This window comes from Talpa occidentalis, unplaced genomic scaffold (assembly GCF_014898055.3).
Source record: "Talpa occidentalis isolate TD23 unplaced genomic scaffold, MPIMG_talOcc4v2.1 talOcc4.6, whole genome shotgun sequence".
In the NCBI taxonomy this organism is placed as follows: domain Eukaryota; kingdom Metazoa; phylum Chordata; class Mammalia; order Eulipotyphla; family Talpidae; genus Talpa; species Talpa occidentalis.
The window spans coordinates 46,648,803-46,666,400 of NW_023604972.1; the positions used below are offsets into that span (position 1 = coordinate 46,648,803).

The 17,598-nt window shown below is 33.4% G+C and overlaps 1 protein-coding gene across 2 annotated transcripts in view; it reads left to right on the top strand.

Moving 5' to 3' along the window:
- BMP2K (BMP2 inducible kinase) overlaps positions 1-17,598 on the top strand; it is a 106,128-nt gene that overhangs the window by 81,993 nt on the left and 6,537 nt on the right. The window contains exon 15 of one of the 2 annotated variants that reach the window (XM_037529839.2): positions 3,349-3,459. The exons of the other annotated variant lie outside the window; for it this stretch is intronic. Coding sequence (XP_037385736.1) covers positions 3,349-3,459 — 111 coding nt within the window. The remainder of the gene's footprint in view (positions 1-3,348; positions 3,460-17,598) is intronic. 2 annotated transcript variants of the gene reach the window in all.

Genomic DNA, 17,598 nt, shown 5'->3' on the forward strand with positions numbered 1-17,598 from the left:
CTATCAGGGTTTTTAGCTGACAGATAAATAAACCAGGAGTTAGAAGGGGTTTTGTGGGAAAGCTCATTAACAGAAGTGACATTTTTTTGTCTGTTCCTATTTAAGACCGAAACATTAAATTAGAACTGAGATTTAGTAATAAAGCTGGTTTCAGTGCTATTTTTAAATTTAAGCTTGTATATTTCATTGTCTTTTGTACCAAAATATCCAGATTAGTATGTGAACTTCAGAAATTTAATTGTCATAATATTTAACACATTAAATACTAATTAGAATAGTTATTTAGGGAAATATTTTTTACTTACATTTGTGCAAATAATTGTGTAGCTCTCTATATGTTAATTAGAAATAATACTTATTGAAATTTTTTTTCTTGTTGATGGTGAGCTTGTTGTTTTTGTTTAAAATTGCATTGGAATAACCAAGAGGAAGAGAACTGCTTCGAAAAGTGTACTAAATGTGGTGTGTTTTTTTTTAACAGAACAAAATTGATCTGAACATTTGCATATATAGTTTGTTGTACAACATTAACTGTCACTGTTTTAAGCTAATTCAGGCCTTTTACTGTTCTTCAGTGCAGAATAATGAAACCAAATATAATAGAACAAGTTTTGAAAGTATCAAATGAAGACTGCACTTTTAAACTTTACTCATTAACCTTTGGCTGTTCAAGCCATTAGCCATGTAATTGCTGACTTAACTTTTAACAATACATTAATTTTCTGATATTATGGAATATACTGTTTCTAAGATTTTAAAATTATATATTTTGACATCTGTATCAATTAAAAATCTTAAAAAGATTGTTTTTATTTTATTCACTAACAATTCCTTTGAGAAGGCAGGTAGAGGTACTTTTTTTAAATATTGAATAAACCAAGCACAAGCATTGCTCAAACCAGTTATTTGAAAATGGAAATTAAATACATTTTAGGTGTGACTTGTATACGTATAAGAGAAGTAACTGCATTCCATTTCACTAGTTTTTATTTATGGGCAGTTGATAACCTTAAAAGTTAATGTGTAATTTATTTTGAATTTTGTACCCTGGGACTCCGATTATTATGTAAACTTTAGAGTTTTAAATGAATTTTTAAAAATCCTCTATGGAAAAATTGAGTCGATGTTTTGTGGTACAGTAAGAACATGATTTATTTTATATTGAGTTTATTTTGATTCCTGTTTTAAAATAAATGAATAAATGAACTTTGCCTATAATAGTGTCTCCATATCTTTAATTATGGGGATTCCCTGTTTAAAAATATGCTTACCTTTACATGGTAATGTTAATATTCTTATACCTACATGGTGCTGTTTATACATTTACCGTGGATTTATCATAGATTGATGTAAGATAATACTCCAGTGTATGAGCATTTCAAGAATCTTAGCACACAATAATTTTTAAAAACTGGGAATGATTTGTACAGTAGTAGTTTATAAACCTGGAGAGTATGTTATTACTTATATTCCTAGACCTCTATCTAGATAATCTCCTTCATTAGGTCTATGGCAGGGTCCAGGTAATAATATTTTATACAGAAATTCTGACAATTATAATGCAGATAGTTTAGGAAGGAAGTTTGGTCATACTTTAGATCTAAGCACCTGTGTATTTCCAGGATTCTGATATAAGAAATAATCCCTGGTTTTATTAGTTACTCTACAAATGCATTCAGGGCCTGATAGAATTGGTAACCGCAGGTACCAATTACTCAGTGATTCTTGGGCCCTTTCTTAAGGTTAGATTTTGACTTCCTATCACAGTAAATTGGTCATATAAATTATTCTGTAACTTTTTTTTTCAGAAAGAAGCTATGAGACTAGTTTCATTTGTAGGTGTTAGAAAAAACATGATGCAAAAAATTGTGATTTCAATCAGCATTTGTTGCTGATTTCTTGAATTAAGCATACATATAATATCATGAAAAATAACCCCTAGAATAAATCTTCATTGTTGTCCATTGAAATATTAGATTTGAAAATTAGCTCTTGGGTTTTGGAAGATTTGTGTAGAGATCAATTGTCATTTGTGTTGCCTTAAAAAAATACTTAGTAGTGCTTCAACAAAATTTTAAGTAAAAATTTTAAACAACCCAAGGCTTCATGTGGGTATTGTCGTTAGTTTTAGTCATGAAAGCTGATAATGTATCTGTTGTCATACAGGTTTTTAAAGACTTAGTTGTCATAGAAACAATCAAGTATATTTTGTATAATGTAGACTTTTGGGTTTTTACTTCTCAAGAAGGTGTTCCCTAGACCAACAGTTATTATTTCACTTGGGAGCTTGTCCAACTGCAAAATCTCAGGATATATCCCAGACCCATCCAATCAGAATCTGCATTTTAACAAACTCACAGGTGTAGGGATCTGCATTAAATTTGAAGAGCACTGTGCTGTTAGATTGTTGCATTAACTTTGGGCTTTTGATTCCCTCTGAAGTTATGAGTTGTTTTTAGAGAAATATATTTGGTTTCTTCCACCCCACCCAGCAATTCCTTACAAAGCAGGTAAGACCAGTGTAGTTTACCCATAAATTTCCTTATACATGGAAGATTTAGTTCTGGGAATGCCTAAAATAATCTGGAAAGGCAGAATGGGTCCTTAGAGTAAAGTTTGATTGCTAAGAATTAGAATAGAGAGACATCTTGCAAAAGTCAGCAAGTTCTCTACTGATAAAGTGATTATTATGTACAGAGTTTAAAAACGGGAAAAGACAATCCTTGCTAGGGAATTAGGATACTTCAAATCTTTAGACACACAAGGCCTGCTCCTACATTAGAGCCTTTACTTTCAATCTTCCTTGATTTGGCATGTTTTTCCACAGGTATACACCCCTGCTTTCTTCAAGTCTCACCTGTAACTATTAGAACTACTCTTGCAACTTGTGCCTACTCCTTTAATTCCTTTTACCCTATGCCTCATTTTTCTTTTTTAAAGATTTATTTATTTATGATTTTCCCCCAAAAAATGGATTTCCCAAAATATCCATTTTTGGGGGAGAAAATCTGCTAAATATGTCTACTTAGTAAGTTGGATTTAAGTTGAGGTTCAGTGTGTTTCAAGGGAAGGCAACTGGTATTTAAATAAACCAAACTATTTATTAGGCTAAAAACCTAGTACTGTGATTACATAGTTAAACTTACCCTTGTAGCAGTAAATATATTTTAAAATCAGGACTACCTCCTAGTATTTATAAAAATGAGCTCTGAATCTAATGCTTTCCAAGAGGGCTGTTGCTGTGTATAATTTTCACTTTTATTTATACTGTATACCACTTGTTAAAATTTAAAGACCATTTTGTTTTTATTTTATTTTTTTTTGTTTTGTTTCATCTTATTTTTGCAGACAGACTGGATGAGAACGCATCCTCAGATAAGAATGTAGACCCACTTTCTGCTTCACATAACCATCCTCCAGAAGATCTTTTTGGTTCTGTTCCTTTCATTTCTCACTCAGGCAAGTTACATATGTAACATCATTCATAAAAAATACATACAAGAACAACAACCACCAAAATAATAACCTTTGTATTAATACAAAGCCAGAGTAAGAATCAGAAGTTATTCATAGAAAACAGTAAGAAAATTAAGACCTTTAGCCATACTACTCTTCCCAGTGTTCTTCTTTCTGTTGGGTTATTCAGTTGTGCCTTTTTGCCAAAATAGAAAAATCCTTATTTATATAATAGAACTTAAATTGTTTCTTTTTACCTTTAGTATTGGATACTACTGAAAAAATTCTTGAATAAGAATATTTCTCCCTTTGACATATTTCAGATGCAATTAAAGATATTTTTATACTTAGCTTTTGCTTAAAAGTCTGGCATTTTCTGGTTTATACAAACTTATTATATACAAACTTTCTTTTAACTGATTTTATAAGTATTAGTAATTTTGTATTTGTCACAATTATTTCGTTTTGCCTACTCATTCTTAACATTCTTGATTTTGATTTTAACCCAGAATTTAAAAATTATTTTCCAGTTTTAAAGAATATTTTTGGTAATATTTTCTAAGTAATTGTTGTCTATTAACATTATATAGAAGATATATGGAGAAGATAATATATATTTTTTGTAATATTTTCAAAGTAATTGCTGTCTATTAATATTATATAAAAGATAATAGACTAGAGAAGGATCCCACCTTGGTATAACGAATTTGTTGTGTGTATGGTTACTGTGGGAAAAAAAAAAATCAATTTTAATCTTGGTAAGGGAAACATGTTGGAAGAAATCATGCTTTGTTATAAGATACAGGTTATAAGATAAAGTTTTTGTTTAATACAGTCAAGGTAACTGTCAGTTGTATTCTTTGGATCTGTTCCTTTTATTTCTCACTCAAGCAAGTTACATATGTAACATCTCTGCCATTTAAAAAATATATGCAAGAACAACAACAAAAACATGAATGTGAGGTCAAAATAAGAATTAGGTTTTCATGATGTCAGATTAATACATCATGGTAGTGTTCTAGCTTTTCAAGGTTTATACTTGGTTATCTAGAATAAATAGTGTAGCAATTAAGATTGTTTCTCTCATCTGAGAGAATATGCTGTCATGTTCTATGATTTTATTGTGTAATTTATTGAATGCTGTTATTGCTGTTTTCTGCTTGTTTCCTTCAAGTTATCTTTTCATGACTGATGTGTCATCATAAACTAAAACTTACCGTGCTTACTTAATCTGCATAGATGTGCCCTCTCACACCCCCACTACTGTAGGTTACAAAAGTGTTGTTGCTTTAAAAAAAAAGATCTCAAAATAGTCTATAAGTACTCAAGAACATAATACTCAGTGACTTTGGATATTGATCTGATGTGGTAAGAAGCAGTTTCAGTACTAGCTCTTTTTCATACTCTAGAAGCAGTTGCATGATCCTTTTCAGGTTTGCACATACCTATGAATTTCTCTGTTCTGTGTAGTTTCTAAAAATGAGCCTTGGGGAAATGAATAATGAAGTTGGAAAACAGAGTAACCTCAATGACTGTCCTTTCCTTGGGAACTCTTGTTGTGGGGTAGACCTAAGATTTTTGTAGTTAGAAATATGATCACATATTTGAGCTTGTTTAGCTTCTTTATTTGATCTTAAATTTACTGAGGGTTGAAAGCTTGAATTGTCTCTGTTTGAATCTTGACTAGTAACCAAACCAATGTTTATGTAATATTTATTGATGTATGGAAAACATATGACTCCCTAAAAATTCTTACTTCTTTTTGTTAGAATAACAACCTTTAAAAATATCCTTTGATGTAAATGCTCCTCAAAAAAACAGTTTTATGTTTAGTGTGCACATGAACATTGGAGTGGTTTGGTGATGAAAAACTGAGTACATAGACTAGGATAAAGAATGAAACAATCATAGGAGAAATATGCCTCCAGAGAGAGGAGAAATGGTGATCTGTTTGCTATATTAGTACTGTTAATTTTTTTATTATAATAAAATAATTTAAAACTTCAAATATAATTATAAATTTCATATTATCTTAGTCATTATTTTAAATTTTATTAATCAGATCCAAAATACATACATTTTAAACAGCTAAAAATGACTTAGTGCTACTAGCCTACTCATTATAAAGCTTAGAAATGCTATGCCATACATTAGTTTCCATAAGCTTCAGGGAAAATCTGAGGAAAGAAAAAGGAATTCTATTCAATGAAAATACATTCTGCATAGCATTATGAAATTTAAAAGCATTTGAAACCTCAAATATAGACTAGGAGGGAAGATAGGCAAGAGATTAATCCTAAGTACATGTGTGTATGTATAATACAGAATGATATGTGCATGTGATAAGGCATCATACTTGAATCTGAGAGTTGTCAATTAGAGAATATAATTTAGTTTTAGGTAAACCATGCAGAGAATGCTACTTGAGAATAAAAGGAGTGCAATTGTAAGATAGAATGCTGTAACACTTTTTTTTTTAAACTTTGGCTCTTCTCTTTAATTCAGGCTAGTTTTTTTTTTTAAAAGATTTATTTATTTATACAAGAACTGGGGTACAGGCCAGATGTGCGGGAGGGTGAGAGGATTCACCAGAGACAGAGTGGGGAACAGAACAGGCAGACTGACTGAAATACACTGCTGAGGGGAGCAGTGGGTGAGACAGGTGAGGTCTGCTGTGCCATGTGAGTATCTCACCGGCCGGCTGGGATCGAACCTGCGCTGTAGAGGCTGCGGACAGCTTCACAGCGTGGGTCTCAACCACCTGCGCCACCAGTGGAGACCCAAGAATTTGAGTTTTAAGTGTACTGCTAAAGTGTATTTAAAAAGAATTATTGTCTTCCAATCATGTGTTCCTTATGCTGGTTTTATTAGGAGTGGCTCTTTTCATTTGGGGGGAAAATTGTTAAAACATTTAATTGCAACTATGAAATTATAATGGATTAGTTCTTTGTTTTTCTTTGGTTTGATGATTTTACAAATTATTTATAAACTAAAATTTTTAAATTAGAATAATGTACATATGTATCATACTTTAAAAAGTCATAAATCTTAGGAGTTTTATACTAAAAAAACATCATTTCCCTGCCTGTCTCCTCCCTGTCACTTTTTCCACTTTTGACATTTTGGTATGGCAGTTTTTGTACTTTTGGCATTTCAGTGTATCATGTTTATTGTGCTACTTCTTATGCTTTCAGGTTTAGATAATACTGTCCAATAATGGAGAAGAGAACTTAGATTAGTTACATTGTTTGACCCTCCCCACCCCAATCCCAAGACCAGTATAATTTTGACTAGCTGTTGGTGGCCAGTGTTTAATGCAATATGTTCACGTTTGTGAATATAATTATTTGTCATCACTGAAGTCTAGTATATCAGGATTACATATCCTCTTTTGTATAAAATTTTAGCTGTCCTAGATTTAATTTTTGTGTTTATAAAAAGGATTGTGCTTCATTTTTTTTTATGTACCCTTTCATTGATATATCTCCATGTAGAAGTGTAAATTGCCTCCCAATTTAAGATGCCTGTTATTTTCACTTTTACTTTGTTAACATCTTTCATTGAGCTCTGCAATCTCTGTTGATTGCTTTCTGTGTCTGTCAACATACTTATCATCCTTGTATTTTCTTTTACCTTTCAATATTCCCGGGATTTCCTAGACTTCATTTTTGCTTCGTTGGTAGAGCAACTTTTGTAGTAGTTTCTTTTCTTTTCTTTTCTTTTTTTTAAGATTTATTTTTATTTATTTATACAAGCACTGGGTACAGTCAGAAGCGCGGGAGGGTGAGAAAATTCACCAGAGCCAGAGCGGGGAGCAGAACAGGCAGGACTGAAGCACACTGCTGAGAGGAGCAGCGGGCGGCAGGAGAGGTCTGCGCGCCATGTGGGACCCTCCTCCAGTGGCCAGGGAGCAGCCTGGGATCGTACCGGTGCTGCAGAGGCTGAGGGCAGCTTTGCAGCCCAGCGCTCACCCGCTGCGCCACCAGGGAGGCCCTGTAGTAGTTTCTTGAGAACATATGCATGGGAAGAAAAATTTTAAACTTTCTTGCCTGAAACATCTTTTTTCTCTTTAAACTGACACTTAATTGATAATTTGGCTGCATAAGTTTATATTGGACATATTTTTCTGAAGAGTTTTTGAGGCACTGCTTTAATGTATTATAGATTCTAGTATTCCTGATCACATACCATTCTTAATCCTTTTCTTTTATATATATCCAGTGCTGTTCTTAACACATTTATTAATGGAAACTGGTATATGGAAGGGGGGTTATAGCTCAGTCTTTTATCAAACAATATTCAACACCATTATTCTTTAATTTTATATGGATACAGTTTTTAATTAGCTGCTATCATAGTGTGCTATTAATTCCCTGCCCCATTCATATGAATCCTTAATTTGTCTGCTGTCAAGATTATAGTTGTTTTTCATTTTACCCACACCAATTATCCTGATGTCACTACCAGAGATAGAATATAGCCAATGAGCGAAATTTGGCAGTTTGGTAGTTTCTGTACAAATGCCTTTGCTATATTCTGATAAAATAGTCAAGGTATTTGTATTGTAAAAGATAAATATTTGCAAGTTATGAGTATATTCTTAAAGTCAGGATTCAGTCTGAGCTCCATTCTTTATTAGCTGTGTGACCCAGATAGATGACCTCGTCCTGTGTATATCTGTTGTTTCATCCATAAAATGGGGACAATATTAGCACGTATTACTTAATGATATTTACTTTTTCCTTAGTGATTAATAGGAAAACTTTATTTTTGGCCTGTAAGACTTGCACTTCTACTGTGCCTTAACAAATTCACATCAACATCATATTTTAACAATGTAAATTATATAACATGGTATATTTGCCCATGTATTTCAGCAGCAATTCTTTTTAAATTTATTTATTTAGTGGTAACATTAGTTTACAACACTCTGTGATTCAGAGGCATAGGATCACACCTCTAATAAGAAACTATTTGTTAAACTTGTGAAAAGTACCTGGCATATAGTTTCTCAAGAAATTTATTTTTTTTCATGGTTTCTGTTTATATACAATGATGCAGTCCATTGAGGGCTCAATTACCTTAAAGCTGTTACTTTAATTTTTCAGACTGGTGTTATGTCTGCTTGATTTTTGCGAATAATTTATCTTTTACACTTAAAGGGAATTTCCAGGAGTCTTACAATTTTTATTATTTGGTTATGTTCTCTTTGATCACATCATGTCATTGCTGTTTTTTATGCAAATTAAATTGGAGGAGTTTGCAATATTTTAAATCTATGTTGAATATCTTTGTATCTGAACATGACATGTAACATTATTCCTAGAGGAGGAATTGTCAGTCCCAAGGGAATGCTCATTTAGAATTTTGATTTATTACCAGATTGGCCCACATGGTGAATACATTGATTTATGCTTTCACTGACAGAATTTAGAATTGCTCTTTCAGTTGGTGGGCTTAATCGTAGAGTTTTGATAATTCCCTTGGCTTAAATATATTGTTTGGAGGAAAAAGTACAATTAAGTTGTTAAATAAATACAATTTGGTGTTACCTTACAGCACATACAATTCTATATACCGTGTTTACAGTGCTTCCAATACTGAGTGAAATTAGCACGCTAATGTATTACTGATGGCATTATAAAGTGGTTCAGTTTATTTGGAGAGTAGTTTATCAATAAAGTATGTTCTTTGATATTTTAACCTGATTTCTGGGAACATTCCCTAAGGAAGTAACATAAAATTTGTGGGGGGAAAAAACTGCAACAAAAGCAAAAGCCAAAAAATTACTATGTTCAGTACATTTTTGTAATAGCAGAAAATTAAAAGCATCCTAAATACCCAATATTAGGTAAATGATTAAATTATAACCTATGTAGTAGATGAAACTTAATGCAGCTACTTTTAAAATGTTGTAATGAAGAATATGTAGTAATATACAAAAGTGTCTATACTGTAATTGAATCAAACGTCATAGTAAAAAAATATACAACCTTAGCATAAAAACCTTGAATAATTTAGGACATTCATAAACATGTTATTTTATTGGCATAACTACTATTTGAATTTTGATCTCTTTTTCATTTTACTTACAGATCTTTTATTCTTGTTAAGCTTAGTATATGTAAAACCTTTTGATTCTTTTTTCTTCCATTTAGTATCATCTTTTCCTAGCATTTTTACATCGCTAAATGTCCAACCATGTACAGATTACTCTTGTTTTATTTTGCATTTGCATTGCTGCTGCTTATTTCTTCTATCTTCCAATTTTCCAGCCTTAGCTAATTTAGGGCTAGTCTCTGAATTTAATTCAGGACCTATTAACAATTACCATTTCCTCTAAAAATCTAAAAGTATTATAGTGAGGATTAAAGCTCCTGCCTCACAAGAACTTAGGATATAAATAGACATGAAAATTTTTTGTAATTTATGATTGCATGAACTAAGATAGACACATGATTCCATGAGCACACTCTGGGTTGGGATTGGGAAATGAGGAAAGTTCTTTGAAAAGGGGTTACTTGCAGTAGGCCTTGAGAAATGAATATATGTATGTACTTATGGAGAAGATAGGGTAGTGCATTCAGAATAGAGCAAACAATTGTGTTCAAAGGCCTGAGACAGCTCAGTAGTGCAGGCATTTGAGGATGGCCCTGTTAGGTGAGGGGAAAATTAAGCAAGAGAGGTAAGCATGGTCCCTGGATGTAGAAGCAGTGGAGGCAATGGACAGAAATGTAAGGACTTTCAACAGAAAAGGAATATAATTAGATGTGCGTTCGAGAAAGATTCTCTAGAAGGACTGTGTGATAGGAACTGGGTGACTGATCTACTTAATAGATGTCATTGTCTAACACAGTTTAATTGAGTTTAGGATTGGGAAAGGATCCATTATTTATAGCAAATATTTGTTGGAACATAAACTTGCACAGATTGACAGTACAAAGGCTGGGTCATTTTATGAGCTATGATAAGGTGGATTGTTTATGCCTTTAGATTCTAGTATGTAATTATAGACCAAGAATTTTTCTATTCTGGGATATCTGCAATAACAGTTACTATTTATTGAATTTTCTCTGAAATTCAGAGAAGGTCCATGACCTGCTCAAGGTCACATGGATTATAATTAAGAATTCATCATTGATTCTAAACTCTGTTCAGAATGTTTTTAAATAAAAAGCAACAATAACTTGAGTAACATAATGGAAAAGTCAGTACAGAGCATTTTTAATCTGACTGGAAAATACTGTTCATAACTAGTTTGATTCTCATACTCAAACTTTGTCATTTGACCTGCATTCAGAGAAATAGTACAGATTTTGATAAAACCTTTTCTTAATCCACTCATCCATTGGGTAGGACTGGCATGGTAAATTTCTGGGAAATGATGGCAGGCAGTGTGCTACCAATTCAGAGGGAGCTTTGAAGTCCTACTGCCCCTCCCTTAATCCCTAAGAGATGAGACAACAGAAGGCATGTAATTACACTAGCAGCTTTCAAACCATTCATCTGTTATAATCTGATAGAGAAGAAAAGAACATCCAAACAAAATTTCCTTGAACCTGGAAACTTCTTATATGATTAAAAATGTACCATCTGTTTTATAACTAAAAGAACTATTCTCTAAAAGATGAAACCTGATTAGAAAAGTGGTAATCTTAATAGTGTGATGCAGTCATGTCCCCCTCTCCACATTTTTGACATTTTCTAAATATATATTTTGATTCATTTTCAAAGTATTTTGAATTTTATGTACACTTTGTGAAGGTTCATTTATAAGTTCAACACTACACATTTTGCGGTATTTAAAATAGTGTGGCATTAACTGGGATCTCTTTGACATGAAGTATTTGTTTAAAATCTAGCCTCAGAAATGTGATTTCAGGCTTTGGATATACATTTTATCTTTTGAGTTTGGAATTCTCTTTAAGACTGTGCAAGAGTATGATGTCATTGAAATTTTAACACCTAGAAATTTCCTTTCATGAAAATTCCATGTGAAATAGATAAATTTATGTTCTTAAATTTGTTTTGCGAGATGTACTTGTTTTTCAGAATCTCCTAATCCTTCTTACTTTATTCAGTCATTTTCAAATCACTGGGCTCGAAATTAATACATGCATTTCACAACTATTAAAGTGAACAATAAGCTTCTTGAAGTCAGGAATTGTCTTGTTCATCTTTTTACGTCATACAATCCCTAGCTGAATTAATTTATATTCAAAGTATTCTTTGGTAATCTAGTATTCTCTCTCTCACACATATATACTAATATTTCATGACCTTTCATTAAATAAGATCAGTATTTAGTTACTTAATTTCCAGTTCTATCTATCAGGTAAGTTCCATTATTGGCTTTCTTTTTTTTTTTGATGAGGAAATTGAGGCTCTTTTGGATGCTTCCATGGATTTTATAAAGTTGAGTATTCTTTGATTTGATGATAAAGCTATGTAGTATTTAGAAAACTTAACCCTATAGACTATAAAGTGATCAGTGCAAGGCATTTAACCTACAGTTCAACAAAACTCTTTTTGCTGAAATGGTAACAATACAGTTCTCATTGGCTCTTTCTGTCTCTGTCTGTATATACATGTATATGTAAAAGACAGTTTTTTTCAGATATAGCTTTGTAAAATAGATTAAAAAACCACAAAACAAGTTTAATATTTTATAGGATACCGATGATGTTATGTTGAATATTTACTAGTGGTAATATTCTACTGGTAGTTTAAGTGGTATACAGATAAGAGTTTTAAAATAGTCTTATCAGCAGAGAAGTCACCTATGGCCTTGATGGATTGCTGTAAACTTGGACAAGTCTTTCATCTTCCTAGTTTCAAATTATTTTTTTTTAAAGATTTATTTATTTATGCATGCAGGAACTGGGGTGTAGGCCATAGGTGTGGGGGGGTGATGGTGAGAGGATTCACCAGAGGCAGAGTAAGGAACAGAACAGGCAGATGTACTGAAATACACTGCTGAGGGGAGCAGCAGTTGTAGCAGGAGAGGTCTGCTATGCCATATGGGTCAGATGGCCGGGGATCGAACTCGTGTTGCAGTGACTGGGGATAGTTTGATAGCACTGTGTCTTTAACCTCTGCGCCACCAGAGAGGCCCCCTAATTTCAGATTCTTTATGTATAAAAAGAGGTTGAATTATATCTAAAATCCCTTCTTTTATGCTTTCAAAATATAGTTGAAGCTATAAAACATGACTAAAGTCATCCAAAGGAAGACATGGATAGAGAAAAGAGAAAGCCAAGGACTGAGCTTTGGGAGGTAACAATGCAGATCTTGAAGTGGTGGGGGAAGTCATGACAGAGATCTTACATGGAAAGCAAGAGGAACAGTTTTGAAGATGTGGCTAATAAAATTGAAGAGAAGGATATCACAAACCTTATAGAACATTTATACTCTAATGCTGTGGGAACCTATATGGGGAGTTCAGAGATAATGTATGAATATGTTTAGGCAAGAAGTAGCTATAAACGTTGATGGCACTCTTAACTGTGGAGCCACATATTAAAGTACTATACATTGTACATTTGTAGACAACTTGTGGTACTTATTTTGACAATCTTGTGCCTGTAGTACTGAAACCTTTGTAATATATTGAAATAAAATTTTACATACAATTCCCATTTCTTTCTCAGTTCTAGTTTCATAATGAAGAAAAGATAATTAAGTTGCTTTCTATTTCTACAGAAGGTGAAACCTCATTTAGGATTGTTGTAATTAATTTCTCAGAGGAGGTGCTGGGGAGACAGACCATTTGTACTTAAACTATGCTAGGTGGTGCTTAACATTTGAGAGGTTAGTATGTTGTCAGGCTCATTGCTGCCCTTGACTCAGCAAGTTTGTGAAGGAATGGAAGGATGGAGAAAGAACATTTTAACAATTTCAGGCTAGGTTATGAGAAAATGAGAGAAAAAGGAATTTGGAGAAATAGTTGATTGTTTTATTTTTAATGAGGTGAGAGTGAGATAAATAAAACCAGTCTGTCTGTACTAGCAGAAAATTTCCCCAGTTGCACATACTTTTGAGGGATGTAATCTGAAACCACAGATAGCACAAACCACTGTCTTTTTTGGCTGTATTTGAAAGTGGTCCTTTGCAATTTCATTTCTTATATTGTGTTTTGAAACATAGCTGTTTAAAAATCTGAGAAATAATTTGCTGGATTCAAAATGCATCTATGTGGATATATATTTATCTGCTAATTTCTGGTCAGCTTTAAAGTGGATCTGAACTACTCTTAAATTAGGTATGTCGTTAGATTCACCTCTCTCCCTCCTTCTCATTATTCCCTCTCATTTAGATGCACTTCCCTCTCATTTAGATGAGATAATTGAATTTGCCCCCTGCCTTGAAGTTGAAGATAACTAACTTTATTGATTGCTTACTGTGTGTCAAGGTGCTATTTTAAGTTCTTTTTTGTAAGTCTTAGGAAGTAGAAGCTGTTATTATTCCATTTTATGTATGCAGGAACAGTGTAGTTTAGTCGTAATCTTTTTAGATTATTGCTGGGTTAACTTTATTAGCTGTGTATTAATTATGTGAAAGGAGAATAATAGTAAATGGGTACAGTGAAATTGATATAAAAAAAGTATAAAAAATGTTTTTTCCTCTCAAGGAAAAAGTGCATGATTATTTAAATAAATGCTGAAAAACTAGAAACAACTTTACAAGTTCTTCAGGTAAATAGTTAGAAATTATGTATACATATTTCATCACAATAATGGACTCTGTTGATGTAAGGTTCATTAAAAATGGTAAGTGAAAAAAACCCTATAAACCTATATCCACAATTAAAATCTGCAATGAACTTTACAACACAGAAATGTTTGTCTCTTTTTAATACCACTTTGAGAATCTGACAGACAGAATGAGAAGTAGAAAGTGACAGGCATATTTTGGTAAGTAGTGTAGGTCATTGAGTAAAGGAAACAGTTAATGACTGGCATCAGAATATAAGAATAACGGAAAGGTCATTTGAAGGATGCTTCAGAGATGGAATCCTGTGTTAGGTGTTCCTGTAGACTTTCAGGACCTGTCAATGCCAGAAATGGAAATTTTCCCAAAAAGTTTGTAGAGCAGTATTTTCCCAAAGTGATTTTTGCAAAATTGTTTATAAAGGGGTTCATTTAAATAGAAGGCAAGGAAAAGTGAGTGAGTTTATTGAAGAATCAAGACTGAGGACTCAAGCTAAGGAAGAGCCTCCAACTAGCTCTGCTGCTTGGCTGAGCTCTTTGTTGAGGATTTTACACAGTCTGTGAGGAAAACATTTTCAAGGATTTTTATAGAGAAAGGTCAGGGCAAGTTGTCCAGTTAATGTATTATGTTGTCTATGCATTGAGGAAAACAAAGCCATTAAAATTTACCATCTCTATTTATGGCTTTATCTTCTGGGAACTTGGAGTTTTAGCAGTGCTATAAACCTTGAAGTCTTTCTTTGAAGTTACTGATTTGCCCTGATGCAGCTTTTTATTGTTGACACAGCTTCTTCACAGTACCTGTTCAGCTGGGTCTTGACTGTTGGCTTGTACCCCTCAGTTGAGACCAGGGAGAGGGGTACCTCTTAATTGCTAGCGTTGTTTAATAGAAGTTATGTGTTACATGTAAATAAAAGGTGTTTGTAGTGAAGCAAATTTGGGATATCCTAGGATTCATAAAATTAAGTACTACTTTTGGGTAGGACCTATTAGCACCTTAACATAATAAGTATTTTCCAGATGAGTAGGAGTGGTAGCACATATACACGGCAGTGCAAATATTTCCCTTTGGGAAATACTAGAATGTTACTGGATTTGTCCATGAGCACTTGGGAAATGCCCCATATCTTCTAACCCATAACCTTTTTTTGCTTTTGAGTAAAAAATTCATGAAAATAAGTTCTAAGCTAATCTGAAAGTAAACTTTGTTTTTGATATTAGAAGTGTGCTAAATAGAGAAGTCAAACTTGAGAAACTGCATTTGCTTTGATTTTAATCTGCTTTGATTTTAATTTGCTTTGATTTTAATTTAGGATTTACAATAAGGCTATTAGACATAGAAGTTTTCTTTTTAAAATTTAGACTTGATCATGGTACTCATTTTAAATAAAGCCTAATACTGGCCTCCCACAACACAATGAATTTAGAATAAAATCCAAACTCCTTATCATCTGTATAGTATTCCTTTTCTCACCCGGCTCCAGCCACCCTGGCCCACCCTCAGTCTCTCAAACATGTCAGTCTCTTTCTCGAATTGGCCTTCACGTATGCTGTAGTTTTATCTGGAGCAGCTTACTGTTTGTCCTCTGCGTGGCTGGATCCTAACTGGTATCTCTTTGAGGAGTTGTTGGCTGACTGTCTTGAGTGAGTCTGCACACCTCTCACCACTGCTATGTTATTTCACAATGTCAGTCAGTTGTTTACTTACTCATTCTCTCACACTTGATTGTAAACTCCAGAATGCAGAGGCCATGTTTATTTTAGTCACTAATGTATAATCAATGTAGAGCATAAAGTGCCCTATAATTTTGATAAATCAAATGAAAAAATGCAAGTGATTGAATTCAGAACTCAAAATTATTTCCAAATATAAATGCAAAGGTTTTTTTTTTTGTATATAGCTTTCTTTATTGTGTTCTGAATACATTGAATATGTATTTCCATAGCTGTGATGAGCTCACAGTAATCACTTATCCATTCATTCAACAGATGCTGATTCATTATAGTGCTAGGGGAGAGATGGTATTTGAGTTAAGTAGACATGTCTAAGAGCTCATAATTTCATAAGTAGGGGAAACAGAAAAGCAAACAAAGTTTTACTGTACAGTACAGTAGGTGCCACAATTAAGGTTTGTATTAAGTTCATCAAGAGCACCAAATTCAGCGTGGGTCTTTTTTGAGGGTTGCCTGTGAAGGGGTATGACATGGACAGCCTGGTACATGAGGTGAGTCAGGTGGGAGAGGAAAAAAAATTGCTAGAACGATCTCCAGACTGAGGTATGCATGTCATTCCAGTGTAGAGAGATGTCAAAACAGCAGTTTCCCTTGACATCCAAATATGTTCAATTACTGAGTTTATGATGATAAACTTAAAGACATCAGATAGGAAGAAAGCTCAAAAAACTTTTTAATAGAAATCTATTCATTTCCTGAATTTGAGTAGGCACAATTCAGATGTGGCTATGATGAATTCCACCTATGGGAGATATGAGGGCCTCAGGCTAAAGACATAGTACAGGGCCCAGGTTGAGAGTCACCTTTAGCTGGGTAAGAGTTGGAACTTGAGAGACCTGTTGATAGATGGTAAGCAGTGGCTACATGACTAGTTTTTCTAAAAGTCATTCTGGTGACAGTATAAGAGAATGGTTTGAGGGATAGGGGACCAGAGGCAGGCAAACAGTTTAGAGGCTAAAGAATTGCTAGGTGAGAGATAAAGAGGAAAAGAATAGACAAGGGGTAGAGGGAGAAGAGGAAACAGATTCAGGTCCTGGGTAGGAAGAGGATTCCAGGTTTCTGCAAGTTTGCAAAACTAGGTGCTTGGAGGTGTCATTCACTGAACTGGTGAGGAACACATTTTAAGAAGGAAGATTATCTCTTGAAATTATTGAGTTTGCTGTAATGGTAGGATACATGATCATGATAAGTATATGATAAGATAAAATACTAAAGTATTCATGGTAAGTATTAGAGGTCTAGTTATTAGGTATATGTATATTAACACAAATAAAGATCTAACAAAAGAGACATTGAAGGAGAAAGGCAAGGATAGTGCTTTGCAGAACATACGTAATTTAAGGAGATGATAGTGGAGAAGGCACGACAACAATAATCAAGGAGAAATAGTAGAGAGGTGGGAATATAACAGTGCTGACTTCTCAAAGAAGGAAATAACTCAAGCTCCATACAGACTACCATGTTAATAAAGGGAAAAGTAATGGTCCTTTGATCATAATTAGTTTTCATGGCTACAGATGGTATTTCCAAGCCTAGCTGATTGCTTTGAAAATATTTGCTGTTAGTCATAGGACAGGAAGGGATGATGAATAGATGTGTGATTGGGTCAATACAAATTATCCCCACCTCTGTAAAATTAATATACCAATATATTTTCATGTGAACTAATATACTATCTTTAGTATATTATATAGTGCTT